Consider the following 22,806-nt stretch of genomic DNA (forward strand, 5'->3'; position numbering starts at 1 on the left):
TCATTCAGTTTCTTTGAGCAAGGCCTAACCTCAAATATGAAAGAGTGCCAGAAATCCCCGTGGGAAGTGTGGTTTAGACAAGCACCCACCCTGGAAGGAGTTCTAGTCCCTGAATTTTAATCTTGTTGTAATTAGGAAAATGTAGGGAAATTAGGGAAATGGCAAGGGCGCTTCTGATTCTTTCAGACTCTTTGCATTCATTAGGCTGAGGCATAATAATTCTTTGAGTCACTTTCATTTATAAGCCATTATTGAGCCGATTCCCTGATCTTTTAGACCCTTCATCTTTGTGCTTTTCCCCACAGGCAATTCAGTCCTGCATATCGACTTCCTGAGGACAGGGACACTAGCATCCCTAGAACTTCATCACAGTACCGATCACGGTTGGTGCTGAGAAGTATGTAAACCGCTGAACACATTACATCACACTCAGCTGCCTTCAGAAATTTCCCATTTAAAGGATAAATGACTCTCCTGAAATATACAGTAAACTGGCAAAGTTGCCAGAGTCCACAGAAGCCAATATTTCTTCCTTACTTCTGCAGCCTAGGTTGGCTGCCCGTGTCTGCCCACAAAGAATGTCAGCATGTTCCTTTCCCCTCAAGTTTCAAGTTTGGGGCCTGAGTGAATTTCTGTTTTATTACAAATGCTCCAATCTCAGCTTGTTTCTACAGGTCTCACAGTAATACAGAAAGGCACTGAGGCATAGTTTCTAAGCCCTCCTCTCCTGACAGTGGCAAAGAGGAGGAACAATTAAATAAGGTGGGGAAATCAACTCTTATTCTAATAGTGATTATCTGTCAAATACACTGTGTGTGACATTGAAAAAAAATTTTTTTTTAAAAATAAGCTCCTTGAAGGAGCTGATCATTTTTAGTTTCATTCTTCATTTTCATTTTGTTTGCTATGGCACGTACAAGGGGCATGATTCATGCTGTTTCAATGGAGAAAAATATTTTAGATATTACGCAAGCTGTCCTTCACTTGATTTTTTCTCATCAACGTGTATATTTTCTACATAGTTCTCTGTCCTTTGTCCACACTCACAGTGACCAATTTCAGAAGAAGCCTGTAAAGACACATTTCTTCAGGGTCATAGAACTCTGAAGCACTAAATCGAAGCATAACAAATGAGCTTTGACTCTGTCCATAGTAAATGACAGTTGCCATCTCTCATACTGAACTCAAGGTGAAATCTAGTCGCAGAGAGAACAATCATTCAAGACTTCACTTGAAAGAGTCTAGGGTCCCTCCACATCCCAATGAGGGACTTGGAGTTGGTAGATGGGGAACTGATCTGCTCCCCATGCAGAATACAAGTGTGAACTAAGTAGTAACAGGTGTAGACTAATTAGCATCAGCTTTGCTAAGTGGCAATGAGTTGCACAGAAAAGGGCTAACTTTGGGCTAGTCATTATCTGTGCCTCAGTTTCTTAAACTGCAAAACGAAGGTAAAATACCTTCCTTGGAGAGCTGTGAGGTTCTAATACATGTTAAGAACCTAGCATTGTCCCTGATTTTTATAGATATGTAATACATATAAAGATACTTGTTAAAAACATGTATTAGGAACTTAGTGACATGGCACACACCTCTAATCCAAGTAGCTCGGGAGGCTGAGGCAGGAGGATTGCTAGTTCAGCAATTTAGAGAGGTGCTAAGCAACTCAGTGAGAATCTGTTTTTATTTTTATAAGTAAAATATAAAAAGGTTTTGGGATGTGGCTCGGTGGTTAAGTGCCCCTGGGTTCAATCCCTGTTACAAAAACAAAGACAAAAACTAAAAAACAAACCTGTATTAGGGAGCTCAGAAGTCAACATATTTGAAGTTAAATACTCAACAACTTACAATATGTATCATTTTTGTTTTGGAAAAAGAATCATAAGCTTTCTAAAATGTCTTCAGACCTCAGAGATGGCCAGTTCTCGTCCGAGGAAGCTTCCAGAGGGATGTTTTATCCGTAGTCCCCTAAAACAGGACACACAACAATGTCATTGAGAGCCAGCTGGCGTCTAACCCACAAACTCTTTCTACAGCAGGCAGTGGAGTTTAGAAGCAGAGCCGCGTCTACTGCCAAGACTAGGGTGCACTCCAGCAGCAGCACGCAGGGAGGAGCAGTCAGCCACATCTGCATCAGCAAGTGACTAAGGTACTGTACCTTTTCATCTAAGATCACTTCAGGAAAGTCAGGCGCCCTGGAACTGCTCAGAGGCAAGTCCATGGACTAGCCGGGATCATTAGCGGTCATGAGCCACTCCTCCAGGAAGAGCCAACATTCCCCCAGCTCTCCATCACTGATGGCCCACCCATGGAGCTTGGTGGGTTCACAAATCCCATGGGGCAATAGATGAATTGGGCTCTAGAAAAAAAATGGCTGCAGGTGCTATTACTTTCCCATACAATAGTCACTTTGCTACAGATGTACAAGAAATCAAGGCTGTGTCCCCACAAGAAGTTTTCCAGGGCTAGATGTTCCAGGTGACCCCTTAGATAATTTTAGAAACCATACAGGCAGCTGTTTAAGGAAGGGATTGCTGGTGGCTTCTGGATTGCCATGCTGCTGACAGAACTTTCTTCATACTCAAATGCTCATATCCCAACACCATCCCACCCAAGAGGTTAGAGAGGAAGGCATTACATTTCTTAGAAACACATGTTAAATCATCAACTTGAAAGAAACCAAACAATATTGGTTTGCACAACAGCCAGAGATTTTTCGCATAAAATTTCTTTAATATAAGCTATTTTAAGCATACAAAAAGCAGAAATGCTCACATAATAAAAACCTGTATTCTCAGTACAGTTTAGTCAGATATTAATGCTTTCCATAATTGCTCAAAAATGTTTTTAAAGAGATTAGATAATACTGGTGAAATTGAGTTACCTAGTATTCCTCCTTTCTATTTTATTCTCTGTAATCACCCCCCCCCCAAAAAAAAACCCATCATTGAAAATTTGGTATTTATTATTCTTGTGCATATATGTATGAGATTAATATATTTGCATCCATAAAATATCTACTATTTCTGCATGTTTTAAATAATATACTTTGTATTAGATGTAATATATATTGTTGCAACTTGCTTTATTTGCTTAACATTATGTTAATAATGTAACATTAAAAAATCAAAACAACCATAAATAGGAGGATGATTAAATATCTTGTGGTACATTTGCATACTAGAATGCTATACAGATACATTGCAAAGAGCTACCTTTATATTTTGCATGTCTTTTGTAATACATTAACAAACCTCAGTAAGTTTCAAAATAGATGTGTCTCCTAAAAGCAGAAAGGAGCTGGATTTTTTGAATCAGTTAAGCTCTGTATTTTAAAAGAAAATTTAAACCACTTGCAATTATTGTTATTTATTGATACTATTGGACGTATATTGACCATCTAATATTGTTTTGTGTTTGTCATTCTTTATTCTCCGCTATTTTGTTTTTCTTTCTTTTACTAAGTTGATGTATTTTCCTATATTCTCTGTTGTTGTTCATTTGTTGATTTAGATATCTGTTCTAGTCAGCTTGGGATGCTAGAACAAAGTACAACGAAAATTTATTTCTTTCAGTTCTGAGGCTGGAAGTCTATGGTTGGGATGTCAGCATGGTTGGGTTCTGGTGAGGGTCCTCTTCCCTCGGGTTATGGACTGTCAACTTCTTCTTGCATTCTCTTTCAGTGGAAAGAGCAGCCAGCTCTCTGGCTTTTATAAGGGCACTAATCCATGAGCATCCATTCTCATGACTAACTCACCTCCAAATATGGTTATACTGGGGTTAGATTTCAACATATGAACTGGGGGCTCATTAAGTTCATAAAAAAATGTAAGTCATATTTTAATTATTTCACAAATGATCCTTTGTGATAAAAGTTACAAAATTACCAAGTTGTGCCCAAAGACAAAATAGATCATAGTATTCCTTAACTCCATATTAAAATATCTCTTCTTCCATACATAGCCTCTGTTTCATATTTTAATCAAAATTGGACATTATTTCTATAGCCACTAGTTACTCAAACTTATCAACTAATTTTTTAATTTACTTGTGTGGTCACCATTAATTCTTGTATTTCACTCCTTTGTTTTAGGTATATCTTCTTGAAGTATATCTCCTAACACTTTTTAAAGCAAAGGCTTATAAGTGGTAAATTATATCCTTGTATACCTGAAAATATTTTTACTTTGACTTCACTCATGAATAATAAGCTAGCTATTTTAGCTATTACATATTTCTTTATTTTCCCTTTGCACATGGAAGATATATTTTCATTGCCTTCTGGCATCTACTGCTGCCAATGCAAATTTTGCTGTCAGTTGATTTCTTTCAGCTTCCCTAAACCTAACCAGCCTCTTTCAGCATTTAAGACCCCTCCTCACCTGGCATAATTTTGGGGCAATCCCCCCCACACCAAATGTCTTTATGTATGCATTTGTTTTTAGTTAGGGCAATTGGGGTACATGTACCATCTTTGAATCTGAATATTTCTTCAATTCTGGAACACCATATCTTGTTTGATGAAATGTGGCTTCTCCACTACTTTTTCAATATCCTACTAGAGTTCCTGACAGATGCATGGTAGTTTATCTTCATACTCCTTCATTTTTTATTGAGTTACAATTCATATACCATAAAATTCATTTTCTGAGGTATACTATTTAGTATCTTTTGGGATATTAATAACATCACTACCACCTAATTCCAGAGCACTTTAATTACCTCTAAAAGAAATGTTCCACTCTTGAGAAGTCTGACCTCATTCTGACCTCACCTCAGCCCCTGACAATCACTAATTTGCTTTCTGTCTCTATGAATTAGCCATTCTGGATATTTTCTAGAAAAGAAATCATTTGACACATGTCTCTGACTTTTTCTGCTGAACAAAATGTTTTCAAGGTTCATCCATGATGTAGAATGTATCAGCGTACTTCATCCATTTAAAGAGATATGACATTTTACTTATATATTCATCATTTGATGAAGATTTATGTTGCTTTTATGTTTGGGATACTATGAGTAATAATGCTTCTGTGGACAGTTGTAAACCAAGTTTTATGTGAATATATTTTCATTTCTGTTGGGCATATACCTGGGAGTGAACTTGGGGGGTCACATGGTCACCCTATGTTTAACTTTTTACTGTCAAACTTTGACAAAGTGCTTATGCCATTTTATATCCCTACCAGCAACATGTAAGGCTCCCAATTTCTCTACGTCTTCACCAACACTTCTTATTATCCATTTTTTTAATCTAGCCATCCTAGTGCATTTGAAGTCAGCTCTCACTGTAGTTTTGATTTGCATTTCCCTGATTTACACGATGTCAAGTATCTTGCTATATGCTTATTGGCTGTGTGTAGATCTTCACTGGAGACCTGTCTATTCTAATCCTTCCCTCATCTTTTAGTTGGGTTGCTTGGTTTTTGCTGCTGTTGAAGTTCTTTACATTCCTGGATGTTAACCCTTCATCAGGCATCTGATCTGCTAATACTTTCTCCCATTCCGTGAGTTGCCTTTCATTCTGCTGGTAATGTCCTTTGATGCGCACAAGTTTTTAACCTTGATAAAGTCCAACTTTAGTGCTTCTCTTGTGACCTGTGGAATTTTAGTGCTTTGTGCTTCCCTACTGCCTTCCCTCCTGCTCCCCAAGTTCCTTCTCCTGTCTAGAGTTGTATAATTGTTTCTATGGGTCCCTTAAACTTCCACATCAGAGCCAGGACTTATAATGATAATTTGTGTCTAGAGTCTCCAGAATCATTGGGGATATTGCAGATCCAATTCCGAAGCTAGTGTGGTCTGGTCGAAAACCTGGATCAATGTTTTTCCAACTCTCTAGGCCACCAGCTTCCTGTTGGTACTATTTGGCTGCAGCAGCAGGCTGCAGGTCAGCAGTAGTGGTTTTAGCCCTCAGCCCAAGTCCTGTGTTCAGATCTCTCCTGACAGTTTAGCTCCTTCTGCTCTTTCCTGACCCTTCCCACTCAGGATACAGAGCACAGCTGTCTATGGCTTGACTGTTGGTCACAGTTTGTGTGAAAGGATTCCCTTTTATTTCTGGTCCCTAGAGCAGGTTGTCTAATATTGGTCTTTAATTTTTTTAAAATTGATTTTTCTATTTTGCCCATCCTTACATGTGTTTGGAGCAAAGGAATGTGTGTTAAAGAATGAACTTCCTAGGCCACTTGGCTGGAATTCACAACAGACGTTTTCACCCCTTAATGCAACAATGATTGATGAATTGATCAGCCTGCAGCTAACAGAGTTGATTACAATGGATCTGGCCAAGTAGATGGTATTGAAGAAAACAACATCTAAATCTTGAAATCCTGAGCTAGGTCTATTCAACTGATTGTATGATCAAAGGTGTTTAAAAGCTGTTTGTTGTTGGTGGTTAAGGATTGTGCCTTGTACAGCTGTGATGGCAATGAGACTCCTCTTAAGCGGGGGCATGAGCAGGCACTGGCGAGGCCAGGGGAGGAGGCCTCAGTGCATTTGAGCAACAGGCAAACGATGAGTGAAGCTCCTGAGGGAGGACGGGAGGGGAGCTGGCCACTGTAATGGGCGAGGTGGAGAGGATCAGCTGGACTGTGTGGTCAATTGTGTCATGTGCTTTGGGAGCCACCCTTCCACTTCTCTAGGCTTTCAAGATGGTCAGAACTCAAAAACCTGAGACACAAGTCTGGGATCAACTCAGACTACCATAGTCAGACTAAGAACAAGGTGGTGTGCCTCTGATCAGAGGCCATGCAAGCCCAACAGGCCAGCCATTGGTGCCCAGCAGAGCAGGTGGGACCCTGTCAACTTGGCACCTCCTTGTGTAAGACCAGGTAGACCTCCACGGTTCCACCTGAATCAGGAATAAAATGAGTCTATGAGGAGCAGATGTCATCCCTTGACTCTGGAATTGCTTGGTATAGAGCTGTTTTCCTCCTAATGCTTTAAAGTCCTAAAAGCATGATGGCCCCAGCAAGGACACCATGACAGGGGCTTCCAGACCCTGTGGGGCCAGGTCCACTCAGTACTAAAAAGCAAGCGAGTATAGTTGAAAGGAATCCAAACTTCAAAATGAGTTTGGATGGTTTCTTTCAACAGCGTCATGTTTCAACCCACTCTTGTACCCAACCTTGTAAACACTGGCTGATGCCTGGAGTCAGAAAAGAATAAGATGGTCTCCACTGTGGAAAAAGCAACCTATCAACAGGTAAAGGCATGTATCAGCAAATCCCCATAATGCAATCACCACCTAGATGATCTGGAGAGGACTACAATGAGAAATGAACCAAGAGAAGCCAAGGGAAATTAGTTTCAGGCAGTGACAGAGGCAGGAAATTCAAGGGCTACTCAACAGACACCCAGTGAATACAGATGTTGAACCGGGGTAAAGAAGCTGCAGAAATTGAAGTTGAAAAAGCAAGTAGACGTAGATTATATTTCATTTGCCTAATAATGCCACTAATTATGAAGTGAACTATTATTTCATGCACAAGCAAGAAAAAATAGCTGCTAGTTAAATTATCACAGACCACAGACTGCAAAGTACCCCGACTTCAGAAGGGTTAAAATACAAGGCAATGTGCCTTTCAGAATGGATGCAATATGTTAGTTCCCAAAATAAGAAATCCAAGACATGAATTAACATCACAAGACAGACAGGTTTTTTTTTTGGTAAAAATTAATAAAGGCAAGCCAAATATGAATAGCATGTCATATTTTCTTACCAAGGTGGTAAAATATTAAAAATAATGCTCAGCATTAGCAATAGTGGACAATAGTGGAATGGGAAAATTCACACTAAAAGTGTAAATTAACATTACCTTTCTGAAAATTATTTTGTAATAAATGTCAGGAAACTAAATATGTATAAATCCTTAAGTTAATAATCTGTCTCTAGGAATCTATCCCAATGCATTCTTATAGGCTCTTGCATAAGAAGATAACATTACTTATAGCAATAAAAATGTAAGCTACATGAATGGCAAATTATCAATAAGTAAATCATAGTGTAATCACAAAAATATGAACCAATCACTGAAACATTTGTTAAATTTACTGACATGAAGAAACATTTAATGTAAGGGTAAATTTCAAAGGGGAGAAACAAAATTCCACTTAAAGTGTCATTTGAATTTAAACATCAAAGTATTTAGTGAAGACGGAAGGAGAGGTCATTTCGGTTAAGTCTGAGGGAATACCATTATTCTTCAAATTTTTCCTTCCCCAATTTTGTATTATTTAAAAAGTTTTTTAGATGGCCATGTTTACCTTTTATAATCTCTCCTTCTCCCCAAATAGTTATGTGTTTTCCAAGTTCCACTACAATTAAATTGTAGTAGAAAATGTAAGACTATGTCTGGACACAGAGTGACCAATTGGCACCCCTTATATTAACTGGCATCTACAAATGATCATTATCAATGTTTAAAAATTATCTAGTCTGGGTTAGATGGGATCCAGGTCATGAATATTTTCAAATTCCTCAAAAGTAGAAATGAGCTACATCATTAGCTATGATACTGGGTCAGTACTATGCTACATTTACAAGCATTATTTCCCAATCCTCATCAGACAGAGGAAACCCATGAGAAAAACAAAGTTCCAGTAAGATACAGTGTAGATGAGGTGGCAAAGTTTGAACAAGGCAAAACTGAATTATGAATTCATGTCTTTCTCTCCAGATCCACACTTCTTTCCCTACACCACCTGCCTCTCAGACTACAGGTTTCTGTAGCCTGTCTAGATGAATGTCCATAAAGAACAAAACTCTATTCTTTCCGTTGGTGAGTAGAAGAGATTGTGAACCAATTATGGAACCCTTTCTGTTGGAACCTCACCCATATCGATGCCAGGCACGTAGCTCTCTGATAGTGAAGCAGAATAGATAAACAAGGGGCTAGATTTTCAGTTTATTAACCACTACACTCGACTCTTGATAAAGCAGTCTTCTAGGTTGTGTGTGGTCACTAAGATCATAGCACAATACCATTTACCCACCTGGCAAGGTAAGTCGACTTGTGGAGCTAGTGCTGGGGGCTGGTGAGCCATGAGAACGCTTCTTTGTGCCTGTGAAGAGGAAAAAGAGGATAAGGAAAAGTAGGATGGTGGATACACACCTGAAATACGTTTGATAAATCCAAAAGTTTGGGTCTAATAGAAAGTTGGGTGAGATGACAGGGCAATGCACAGTCTATGGTCCCAAAGAGCCTCCAGTCCAGCTTTGACTTTGAGTGAGTGATTGTGCTCGGTCCCCTGGTTGGCAGGTTGGCATGTACAGACCAATGCACCTGAACAGATTGCACCTTGGCAGCACTAGGAAAGCTTCCAAAACATGCAATTCCTTAGGGTGTTGCCCCCAAATCTTCTGTTTACATGGTACTGGGGTGGAGCCCAGCTTTAGTATTTTTCTTTTGATACTATCAATTAAACCCAGCAATGCTTAACCAATGAACCACATCCACATCATTTTTGTTTTTTTTTCTTGCGACAGAGTCTCATTGAGTTGCTTAGGATCTTGCTAAGTTGCTGAAGCTGGCTTTGAATGCCATCCTGCTGCCTCAGCCTCCCGAGCCTCTGGGATTATAGGCATGTGCCCATGCACCCGGCTAGCATTGGTATTTTTAAATCCCCTCAGATGATCCTAATATGCATCCATGGTACAGAACTACTGGCTGAGAAAGGAAAATTCTGGATTTAGAATTGAGGAACTGGGGTTTGGTTCCTGCTTTTTTTTTTTTTTTTTCCTCTCTAGCCTCTCCTTGCCATTGGATCTCAAGTCATTATAACCAGATCTCTCTGAGGCTCAGGTCTCCACCCAAAATAAAAGTGAAAGAAGAATAATTACATCCAAGTGTGCTGGTGAAGATCAAAGGAACCAAGGTATGTTAGAGCACTCAGGAACTGTGGGAGACTGCACAAATGCCAGGGAGCAGATTCTCTGAGCACCCCAGTATCTTATCAGGAACGGGATTATCTGTGTTCTATAAACAGTTTAATGGGTTCCTGAGGGATTGAAAAGGCAGCCTCCAGAATAGAATCAGTAAGGACAAATCAGCAAAGGGACAGAGGAAGGGCTGATTGTTTTACAAAAGAACATTTACATTTTACACATGTGTGTGTACACAGATAAGTGTACTGGTTATTGTATACACACATACACATACATATTCATATGTAAATATGTAGGTACACATCGACTCATACATGCAAATGTATTTTATATACATTTATAAATATCATTCATTCAATCATTCATTCTTTCATTCTTTGATTTTGCCATTCAGAATGAGGAGGAAGAGGCCTGGAAGCCAGAATCCAGCAACCCAGCAGATGCCAGAAGTCTGAGCTAGTAGGAATGCAGAGAGAATCCTTGAGCAGAGAGTAGAGAGTCAGTGTTATTCCTGTTATGAGTCCCTCAGATTTTAAATGAAGTTTGCTCCATACATGGAGGCCTGGTGTGAGTGGTAGTTGGGTTGATGGAGAAAACTGTCAACAGAGTCACCAGAAAAGGTAACAAGATGACCCACAGGCTGATAGGCATCAAAGGAAGCAGGAATTTGGGGCTGGAGGTAGTGGGTGAGCAGTGAGCTTTCCCTGTACCTGGATTCCTGGTGAGAAGTGGGGGAATGCATTTTGGATGGTGTTTGAAGCTGTTTCATTTTAATCTTAAAGAACAAGGGAACAACCCCAATGTTCTGTGTTATTATTAATTATTAGTATTATTATTGGCAGGAATAGCAGTAGTGTGAAGGATTAATAAAAAATAGAAAATACAAAATCAATCCAATCACCTCAGACTTATAAAAAAAATTGATTTGCATGAGGTGTAAAAAAAAAAAACTGTATCCGGCAGGATTTCAGTTGTACGTTTCCTAGGTTTCATGGCTGCCCTGAAAGTCAGAGTCATAGGGGGAACTTCAAAGGTCTAACCTGGCTGCACCTGTGCTTCAGAGTCCCTGAAGGCAATTTTTATAACTATGGCTTTCAGAGTTTTCTCCTGGACCCTGAAGAAGAATCTGTAGGAATGGAGTCAGTGTTCTGCCTTTTTGGCAAGTTCCCCAGGTGAATCTAGTCTCATAAGGTGTCTTGGTCACTACAAAATTAAAAAAAAAAATGTACCTAGGATGACACTGTGGTCCAGTCTAGGCCCACCTCACTGGTGCAGCCCAAAGGGTGTGGTTCACATTGTATTCCACATAAAGCATGGAGGACCACTAGTCAGCCCTGACCAGGGGTGCTACCAGGATGCAAATCCAACCTCCGAACTTCCTGCTCCATCAGAAATGCCTGTGTCCTGATTGATCCACCTCCACTATGGGGACAATAACTATGGCTTTCAGAGTTTTCTCCTGGACTCTGAAGAAGGATACAATACGTTTATCCTTCCTTTTTGTTTGTCTCACAATATTTGGGACATGTTTTTTCAACAGGGACACAATGACATTTGAGCTGCATGATTCTTTGTGATGGGAGTGTCCTGGGCATTGCAGGAGGTTTTAGAACTATTCCTGGCCTCTACCCACTAGATGTCAGTACCACCTCCCACTGTCACAACAATCAAAAGTATCCTCCGGGCAATGACAAATTTCTTCTGGAGGCAAAATTGCCCTCAGTTGAGAATGCCTCTTCTAGGATGGAGACAGGATTTAGGACTTTTTTATTCAGAGCCATTATTCCCAATGGGTTGCTTGGTCCTTAGTAATAGTCACTGCCAGCTATTAAGAGGTTTCTATGTCCCTGGTACACTATTAACTAGGAACAAGGAAGTGCACATTCTTTCTGAGAATAACATTCTGACAATAAGATTATTCACATTTTATGATATTTGGAGACAAAGGAAGTTTAAGCAATTTGTGCAAAGTTACTGGGTATTGAGGGTGGATAAAATTTAGCCAAGACCCTTCAAAGTTCAAACATACAGAATTTTTTTCCCCATGGCTCTTACTTCCTCTTGGTCTTCCAATACAGCCTCTCCACTTTGTGTAAGGATCAGAAAAACCTGGAACAATGAACAAAAGGAGAAAACAAAACCAGGTTCTCTGACCAGACCAAACCCTAGGGAGCCAGCACTTCTGGAGAAGATGCCCCAGGGATATGGATATTTCACATTTGCTCCAGATGGCTCTGAGGTGGCTCTCAGCTGGCTGTGAGGCTCAGGCATCCATTTACCCACTTCACCAGAACTTTCCTTCCTGGTAGAAAATATGGCTTTTGGTGGAGACTCTTCTGGAGAGGTCCAATTTAATGCTGCCTACATGAGTACTTGAAAATTGCAAAGCACTTGGAGACACTGCTTTCAGCAGGGAAATATCTACTGTGACCAGGTTACTTCATAGGAATTTTGGGTGCAATTAAAAAAATAATGACGTACTGTGATCTTCCAAAGCCTGCAGTTTAATAGCTTGCCCTGGAGGCAGGTTTTCACTCCTTTGATGCCTTCTTAGCAGACACCAAGTAAGACAGGGAACTCTTCAGGCCTCGGGGCAGTGAAAAAGCAGAGACATGCCCTATCTTCTATAAACGCTGTTGTTTACCCTGTTTGCTTGATGAAATGTGTGGTCTATCAGGAAGGGTTGAAACCATCCCAACCAGCCTCTCAGAATCATGAGTCATAGGCAGGCAGCAGGCAGGGATGCATAAAATAACCCTCAGACAGCACCTAGGACCACTGGGGGTGGTGAGGTTCTGAGTCAGCCTCCCAGCGGATGCCAGTTTACTGCCTTTGCATTCGCAAAGTCATTTTCCACTCCAGAGCCAACCAATTACCTATCACTCTGCTCAAAAGTTCCACTTGTGGGAATAATACCAATTCAGACTTAAGTTTTGACTTCTAAAACCCTTTGCCTCTCTCTGACTCCCATCCCAGGGAGAACATTAGAAACTGTCAGAAGATCCAGATACAAGTTCAGTTTCTAAACTTTGCTCCATGGTACCACGTAGGTGGACAGCTGGGGACAAAGCATCCCATGGAACTGGCTTTTGGATGTACTGCAGAAGTCCAGGCAGGGATACTGATCCATGAGTGACTGGTTAACCACTCTGTCAGTGGTTTTTAATCCTGGCTACATATAAGGATCATCTGCTGTCATGTGGTGACATTTGAGTGCTTTACCCAGGGATTGGTTTGGTTTGGTTTTTGTCTGGGGTGGGATCAGGGCCTAGGTACTTTGTAAAGTGAATTCCCAGCAAAGATGTTTCTTTCAGCTGTCAGGAGTTCTGTCATCTGAAGAGCTAGGGTGCTTTATCCTCCTACAGAATATGAATTTTGTAAGGAATTTCTTTCCTTTTTTTTTTTTTAAAGGTTTCCTGGAAGCTCAGATCCAGTTTAGGACTTCATGCTGGGAACTGGGAAACCTTTTATTTAACATGCATGTTCCCAAAGGAACATTTGCCCTGGTTCACTAACTCACTATGCCTCAGTTTTATTCTGATGTTTTTTTTTAAGCAACAGGGATTAAACCCAGGGGTGCTTAACCACTGAGCCACATCTCTAGCCCCTTTTTTAAAAAATATATTATATTTAGAGACAGGGTCTCACTGAGTTGCTTATGGCCTTGCTAAATTGCTTGGGCTGGCTTTGAACTCAGGATCCTCCTGCCTTGGCCTCCCCCAAGCTGCTGGGATTACAGGCACATGGCACTATACCCGACTTTTATTCTGATTTCTTAATTCAAAGAAAAACAATTTTATAATCAATTTATGTGATTTTAGAATTCTCAAATATTTTACAAATGAGGTAGATAATATAAAAACAAACAATTATGTGGATACTGACATAATATTTCATTTTCCTCATTTTTTTTAATTTCTAAAAACTTCAATTTGAGAACATAATGGTGAGGCTCAAGTAAGAAAATACTTGTGTAAACCGTGAAGTGTAACATACTGTTTGTTATTATTCAGTTTATATTCAAAGAAAGTGGTGTGTGTGTGTGCGTGCGTGTGTGTGTGTGTGTGTGTGTGTGTGTAGTAGGTAATACATCATCTTTGGTAAATAAACATTTCAAGGTCAAGAATTACATTGTCCTTGACCTAGAGTGAATGTTTAAGGAGTAAACAACCCAATCAGTCAGCTTGGGGCAGAATGTCATCACCACAGCTTATGTGACTGGAGGTACCTTCTGACAAATGAATGGCTTTCAGTATTTCAAATTAATGTCCTTGGTTGGTTCAGCTAAAAAGGCAATGAATTCAATTCGTCAGGAGTCTGGAGAGAGGACAGTGATGGAAGTGACAACCAAGGCTGCCCGCCTTGGGGTGAACACACACATCTAAGATTCAGGATGTCCTGAAGTTAGTGCTAAACCCCGGTGATTTGCAGCTTAACCTCAAACAACTCACTTCCCTCTGCAAAATAGGGTTAGCATGGCCAAGCCCACGCCTGCTGGGCAAAGGGTGATTTAAAAGCCCTTCTAGACCAAGCATCATCTGTATGAGCGGTGTGACAACAGCAATATTATGATAGAATTGGGCCCCACAGGGCAGAGGTGGATGCTGAAAGACTAGGGAGGGAAAGAGTTTGTCAACATACTAGACATTTTCAACCACTTTCTTTTAGCGTATTACAAACGCCAGCCTTTATGACACCCACAAACCTCTGACCACAATTGTACCTGTGTCTGCTGACATCTTTATGTTCCATTTAGGCTGTAGTAAAGGGCAACAAGCCAACATCTCAGAACACACCATCATTTTTGCCCTTTTACATCATTACAGAAAGAGCATCAAAAGAAGTCCAAGTTCTGCTTTGGGCCATGGAATCACTGAGAGTTTGGAGGGCTTCAAACCACTCACACCTGTGAGTTGTCTTCCAATGGTATATAAACCAGAAGTGCATCTTCACAGTTTTTTTTTTTTTTTTTCTACCGCAACACTATCTATACTATTCTGGTTTGGTGTGACCTGACTATGTTCATCACAAAGAACAATGATCAAAAACACAAGAGCACATCAACAATATATGCTGTTTTAATATTTGAATATGCTTTGAAATTGTTCAGAATCTTTGACACACTGATTGCAATCTAGAAATTTGTCCAGTGGAGATATTTGGAAATGTGACAAAGATTTATATAAAAAGGGATTCATTGCTTTTATTTAAAACTGCTAAAACTAAAAAATGAAAACATAGAACTTAATTGTCCAACAGTGGAGTGGTCGTTAAGTAAACTGCTAGAGCCACAAAATGAAATATTGCATTATGTTGCTATTGAAATTACATTAATGAGGAGTTAAAAAAGAAATCAGAAAAATGCTTATAAACCAATGTTATGTGAATGAATCATAATGCAAAATTAAATATACTGTGTGGCTTTAACTGTGCAAAAATTCATAGTAAAATACCATAAGGGCATAGAGTATTGACTGATTGTCAGGGTATTGCAGGTGATTTTAAGTTCTTGGTCTGATAACAGCAATGTTGTTACAAGTACAACCAGATCCCACAGGGCATAGGTGGATTTCAAAGACTATATTTTCCAAAATGGATAATAATCCAGGGGAGTCACTGCACATGAATAATACTTGGTGGCAGCCCACCAAGGGGTGGTATTTGTGTAATGCACCTCATCATCACTAGGGGGTCCCCTTCAAGGAGCCTGTTTGAAGAAAGCAGGCTGGGTGCTTGACAATATGTAAACCACTTGTATCAACTAATGACTATTTGCTAGTCAGACTCCTGAAGAGCAGGAGAATATTTACTTACAAATATAAGCTTTTCACAAGAGAAAAGGGAGAAAAAAAATGGAATTCGAAAGCTAGCATCACATGGCTGTAAAACCATATATCATTGTACCCTAATGAAAAATAATATGCAAATCAGCCTAATCCCATGAGTGCTGAGGTTTCTTATGCCTTGGAAGAGCTTCTGATAACCCATCCACCTCATCCCCAATAAAAAAGGATTATATGAAGCATGATACAGTTGTATGCTGTGAATATCCACCAGTGTGTAGGCAAAGGTCCTTTGTACCTGGAAATTATGGGGTGCATGCAGAAATATAAAAGTGACAAAGGGCAGAGTGAGATTAGGCAGCTACATATCGGGGAACAGAACATAGACAACAATAGAAAAACATTGGAAGAAAAAAAATACAGCCTTTTAATTTTTCAAATTCCAATTAAGAGGTTAACTCATTGTTTTTATTTGGTTATCAGAAGAACATACAAGTCGTTATTCATTACTAGATGCTGGGGGGGGAATTATACATTGAAGGACTATCAGGCTCATTGGTGCAATAAAGATTTACAATAAACACATCTTTAATTTTTTGAGAGCAGTTTAGCATTCTCTGCTTTACATGAATCTTTATGATTTACTTTTGCATTTGGAGATATAATGCTATGGCATTGGAACAGATTGTTTTAGTAGAAAGCAGCATCACAGGGAACAGAACACTCTTTGTTAGAACACGTGGTCATTCTCTCTCTCTCTCTGATGTACTGCAAACTGTATTTTGTTTGCCAGAAGGACGATTCACACCATGCAAGTACATAGCATCACTACTGCAAAACAGAGATAAGTCCATTTCCATCTTCCCTTTTGGAAGAGCATTTATAGATCCTATACAGAAATCTCTTCCTTATTCCTGTGATCTGGGTGGGAGTTTGGGATTTTGTGTGTTCTGATTGTTTCCTTCTTTTGAGTTTTGCTAAAGCATCTTGATATTGATTCAGGCATTTCCCACAAATCCAGTGGCAGGGATTTGAACAGTAGCAAAATCGAAGGCTGAGGGGATGAGCCAAGTTTTCAGTTCACATGTGAACAGAGCCCTTACTAGCAGGCAGTCTACAGACTCATGGTGAGGGTACAATATCCTACAGAGAAGAGCTTGTGACTGTACAGACTGTATTCCCACCGAGAGAAAAGAAGAGCCATATTACAAGGGCCTTCAAGTGACTCACATTGCTTTGAGTACTGGATCTCCCATCAGGACTTCTTTTTTCTTGATTCCTTTCACCCATCTATTCCCTCCCGCCACCTACCCAGCTGTACCTTTGACATGTAACTCTTCTTTGTGTACATTACACGGGAACTTGGTGCTTTTTGTTTTTTCCTCCATTATTTTGTGTTCTGTGTGCAGAATGGCCTACCTGGACAGAGGTGAATGAAAGAATTTCTGAAAGGTAGAAAAAAATGGAAGAAGATAAGAAGGAAGAGATAAAGAAAGGGTATGAAAGAGGGAGAAGAGATTTAAATTAGATGGGGTTGACGGGTCTGGCTGTTCAGTGGGCACGAGAGCTGATAAAAAACCTAACCAAGCTCTACCAACGAAAATAGCAAATATATTTTCAAGAAATTTACAGCATATAAAATTGTATAAAAATATCATCAAAGCAAGAAAAAAGGAAAAGTGTACTCTATAGTTCTACTCTAGAATCAGTTACTGAACAATACTTATGGCTGTAGATTTGTACTATAAATCTATGCATGTTGGTGTGTGACTTCTATATTTCTGTACCATTGCACACATACCCACTCAGAGACAAGGATAATAGTGCAAAAACCCCTACCCCAAGATAGATCAACACTGAAGAGCAAAGACTATACAACAGTGTGCCTCCAGAACAATCTATTTAAAAACCATTCCAAAGCCACTGGGTAGTGGGAATTATTTCAGTTGAATTACCCTACACATAAACTGACTGATAAATGCTTCTTCTGGTGCAGAAGTCAGAGCCCATGAAGAATACATGGCTGAGGTCCAAGTGCCATGACCGAAGCTGACCAAAGTAGAGGATGAGCCTTCAGATGGCACTGACCATGGCTAGCTACAGCCAGCATTTACCCCGGGAGGTGGCACGGCCTCCCTAGAGAAAACTGAGCTCTGGGTGAGCTGAAGGAGCCCACACAACATTTCCTGGCTCTGCCATGGCAACCTAGGCTGGGTTCAAGTTCATTCAGTGAAGCTCGCCATTGTCCGTGTTAATCCACTTCTGCCTGGGAACAGAAGCCAGAATGAATGTGAACTCATCTTAGATATGCCTGCCAGTGTTTTAAAGAAAAATGGGTAGGATGAGGATGTTAAGAGAATAATCAGGAATGAATAATATTTAATATGACCTCTATGAACCATTCAGTCCGGGTCTCCCACCACACCTCATCTTTGTTTAATGTAAAAAGGATTTCTCTTAATAAAGGAATTCTTCCTTATCATGGATTCTCCTGGAGAAGCACCTGTCTTTTTCAAATACCTGATGAGGATCTCCAGAGGCCAACTTCCTATTTTTTTCTCGACTCCATGGACCCATATTCACTAATAACATAAACCCTAATGTCAGCAGTGCTGGTTTATTCCAATTCTAGTGTCATTTCTATGCTCATCAGTGTCTTTGATGACAGGAAATCTTAAAACTAAAATTTGGCATTGAGGTAATGTGTCTCTTGGTTCTCAGAGGGATATTTCAGAAGAATACCGTTGGTGTTCATAACAATTTTTTCATTAAGTTCATTTTCTCAGTGATAATGAGGCTTTTAATCATAGATCACTGTTGATGAATTACAAGCATTACTCTCCATTTATTCATGAATAAGATCCAATATAACATCATTATTGCAACATTATGTTCTTTAATATCCAATTTTGCTGTGGTTCAGAGCTATACCCACCGTAATAATGGAGAAGCAGAACTGCTGTGCAATGATTTCTCATGGTGCACATATAGATTTTCCTATTTTCTCCAAGAGAGTGCACTTTGGATCTAAAAAGTTTACTTTGATTCAAAATAAATCCACTGACATTTCATTCATGGAGAGTGGTGTCATCACTTCTTTTGGTAGAACATTCTCAGACAAATTATGTCGAGTTGTTATGATTTTTTTCATTTCTCTTACATTAAAAGGCCATGGTAAAATTCTTATTTATTTTTCTTAAACTTGGCTCTCTTAAACAGTTTCCCCTACATAACCTGCCATTTTCCATATCTTATAATAAGCTATTTGTATGACCAGGGTGTGTCTGCATATATTTGAAATACAAGTCTCATGAACATAAGTGAAGTGCTTGGCACATGGGAGTTGCTGAATACATTACCAGGCAAATTTGAATTTTGTTTATATGAACAGGTGGATGATGGGATCCATTCAATAATTCCTCCTGTGTTTTCTGAAGGCTGGCAGAGTGCCAGGCAGTGTGATGGGCCAGTACAACTCTTATAATACACAAGGGCATCTCAGCATCAGGAGAAAAATGTTGCCTGAATCTCCCAAATCTTTATTTGGGAGATAATTCAACATACATAGGCTTTTGATCTCAGAATCTATCCTGTTATTTAAAAAAAAAAGGAAAAAAGATTTTTGTGCTTTTTCTTTTGTTTATCCCCAAGCTTCACTGGGAATATTACAAAGTAACTTCTATTATCTAAGTCTCTGTTTAGACATTAAGAAAGACTAAAAGAAAATATGTTCCATATACTATCTATTCATCTATCTATCTAAAGAAAAGGGATCCATGAGAGAAATAATAGTCAAAGGCCAGGACTCCCCAAATGTAGATTACAAAATTTGTTTTTCTTTTTTTTTGTTTTTTAATCTGCTCTCCCTCTCAGAGCCCATGATAATGTTGCTTCTTATTTTTCACTTTTACACAAATACATGGTACCAGGTGGATGTCATAATGTCTTAAATTCTGCAAATGAAATGGATATGTGATTTTTTCTTTGATTTCATATGTGCAGTATCATTTATCATTTAAGTATGTCTCCTCCATAATGGGATCCTGTCGTATGTCTTCAGTAGTTCTTATAAAGCTCCAAGAATGAAATGGACTGTGGAAGAAAGCCCATTTGAATTGATGGGTTTGAAGCAAGTCTTTTGCTTGCTGCCATAAGCTATTAGGGGTCAGAGTCGAGGAAAGGTAGGCACGAATAAAACATGGCACATGGACCTCTGTAAGGATAAGTCATCATGCCACCCAACCACACCACAGCAGAACAACCTGGAAAGGGAGCTATTTAGTGACATGGGCACACACACTCAAGGGCTGACTCCATTTGTCAGGTTCTACCCAGGAATACGTAGCATGTGTGGTTGACTAGTGGGAGAATGTCTCTACTGCTACATTACACACTAGTCAATCTTCAATTCAGGTGTGTGCACCCTGCTCTGTATGTAAATCAGAGGCAGATTCCACCATTGGCACAAGGAAACAATCTTCATCTCTTATTGCAGCTGAATTTGGAGAAAGTTGTTTCCAGAGAATTCAAAGACCCTAGAAAATGAGCTAGAGCTTTGGAAACACTGTTCTTCCAGTCAATACTGACTTGTAAAAGTTGTTCTACTGTTTTATAAGCTCCAACCCCAATTCAGAACATAATACAGATTTTTGTGCACTTTTTAAATAAATTTGCATTTTTACTCAATGTGTCTTCAAAACATTTTTTAAAAGATTTAAGTCAGAGTGAGTTACACAGAGCTTTTGTTTTTCCTCACTGAACATTCCAGACAAAGTTCTACACTGTATAAAATTCTCCTCCCATTCTTTTTCAGTTGGTTAATGACTTAAAACAAATGAAAATATTTCCATCTTTATTGGTGCTAGAAAAAAATGGCTATATTCCTGTTCCTTTTTCAAATATTGTTTAGTGTTGCTTACTAGATTATAAAATGGAAGCTGTAGACATTCTATTTTGTCTGCACAAAAAGCTCCATGTACAAAAATACAGAATAGAAATGAGGTAAAAGGTCCAGGTTCCAAGGTCAAGAATTGACATCCCTTAGCTCATATCGAATTCCTATACAAAGTCATATCCCCCTTTAAGAACACAGTTTGCTCCCTGATGTCCCACGGATTACAAACAGCTCATCTACATATTTTGTTTGACCCGCACAGTATAAGTTTCTGAGTTAGTTGCCAAGATGTAAAAATTTTGAAAGGATTTACATAAAATTCTAGATTTCTAGAATCTTCCTTCCTACATAGAACCCCTGTGGCTACATAGCTCAAGTCAGGTGGCTGACTATACTCTGCCTCTTTTTGACAGTACCAACCCTTGGCAATTCGTCACAGTTCTCATTGATCCTTACTGTCTCCTTGATGCCAAACCCCTTGATAAATTGCCATGCATCACAATAATTGGAACATTGCATGGCTTGCTTTCCTCATTTACTTGACCTGGTAGGCACCTGAAGTCATTTGAATTTGTGATCATATTATCTACTGTGGGCACTATTAGGAAAAATGTAAGTATTCTTATGAGGCCAAATGTAAAATGGACAGAAGAGACCTGTCACATATTAGTATGCTACTGGGTACTCTTTATGATAAAGTTCTGCAAATCTTCCTTTGAAGAATATTTCAGTGAGCAAAAAGGCCTCATAGACTACCTGTGATCTCTCTCTCTCTCTGAGGAAGTATGGACATTTTGCTTTAGTAAAACAGAGGTTTCTAAACATTTGTGCTTTTGTGTAGAAATTAAATCTGCAAGGGATAATACACTGAAGCCCATTGCTTAGCCCACTTTCTATTCCTAATCCCACTTCACCACAGAATACCCATGTGATTTACTTTTGGGAAGAACTCGGGATTCCACAGGCACATTGTAAGAATCATTTGTATCCAAATCATACCATTTAGACCCATAAAATCACATGCTTTTCTTGTACTCCATGGGATCCCACTTTTATTTTGGCTTCAAGGGATGGTATCATTATTCCTCTTCCTGGATAAATTTACTATTTTTATTTTCTACTTTTGTGCTATGAAAATCAACTCCTATCTGTTATTTGTAAAGCCTCACTAAAATTAAAAAAAAAAAACTTATCTGACCTATCTCCCTGGTACTAGGATGCTTATCACTTCCCTGGAAAAAAAAAAAAAAAAAGATGAAGTCAAATCACAGATATCCCAAAGAAGAGGACTAACCAATCTGTGGTCAAAATTTCAGTAACCCCTTGGTTATGGATGCCACCCAATGAAAACAATAGGGTTCCCACCTGACAGTAGAATCATCAGCTGACACATTTGAGGTTCACATTTATGAATGCACAGATAAAATAAATTAAGCATCAAATACAGATTCCCATAGGATAGTCTCCTTAAAAAAAATAAACGGAATTTTATATTATACAAATGGGGGGAAAAGGCATAAGAACAATTTTTAAATCTAAAAGAAAACTGGAGAAAAACAAATTTTCTCGACTCAGGAAAGAACCAGAGATGGAAATCATTTTAGCTGTGATGAGGGCCAGCATGGCTATTTCTACCATCAGTAGCCAGTGCAAAAGAAAAAAAAAAAAAAAACACAAAAAAACAACATTTCACAGAACAGCATTGACAGTTATAAAATGGCAAGTAAAGTGTGTGTGTGGCTTTTCCAGGCCTCTCCCAGCACATCCAGGGTGTCCGTTCTCATCAGGCCAGACAGGTGCCGTGAAAGCCACATCATTGGCAAAGGATTTTGAGGAAGTCCCTTCACGTTTTGTTTCTGCTTGTGCAAAAAAAAAAAAAAAAAAAAAATCTCAAGTGGTTTTGTTGGCTCAGGGGAAAATCCCCTAGAATTCTAAGGACCTCAAACCAACCTCCCAGGACTCATCCCTGGGAGGAGATGGCATGAGAGAAGGCCAAGTGTGGGGGGGCTTGTTTTTGGAAGTTGTACACCTTCCCCAGAGAGGGGTCTTTGTGGAAGAAGAAGAAGGAGAATGAAGAAGCTCAGCTAAAATGAAGCAAGACACTGGCAGCCTCTCTTAGTGTATATGAGGTCTTTTCTACTCTTCGGAATCTGAAAAAAAAGAAAAAGAAAAAAGAAAAGTGTCAATGCTGCCTTCCCCACCCCCTCCACCCTCCGGGTCTTAGGAGAAGAAAATCTGGGGAGGAT

At 39.3% G+C, this 22,806-nt stretch overlaps 1 protein-coding gene across 3 annotated transcripts in view; it reads right to left on the minus strand.

The window, feature by feature from the left end:
• The window catches only part of Pde1c (phosphodiesterase 1C), a 588,396-nt gene that overhangs the window by 9,544 nt on the left and 556,046 nt on the right, over positions 1 to 22,806 (minus strand). For all 3 annotated transcript variants that reach the window (XM_077796773.1, XM_026401540.2, XM_026401541.2), the window contains one exon: positions 8,992 to 9,060. In XM_077796773.1, the coding sequence (XP_077652899.1) occupies positions 8,992 to 9,060 (69 nt within the window). The remainder of the gene's footprint in view (positions 1 to 8,991; positions 9,061 to 22,806) is intronic.

The sequence above is a fragment of the Urocitellus parryii genome, chromosome 3 (genome assembly GCF_045843805.1).
Source record: "Urocitellus parryii isolate mUroPar1 chromosome 3, mUroPar1.hap1, whole genome shotgun sequence".
Taxonomy (NCBI): domain Eukaryota; kingdom Metazoa; phylum Chordata; class Mammalia; order Rodentia; family Sciuridae; genus Urocitellus; species Urocitellus parryii.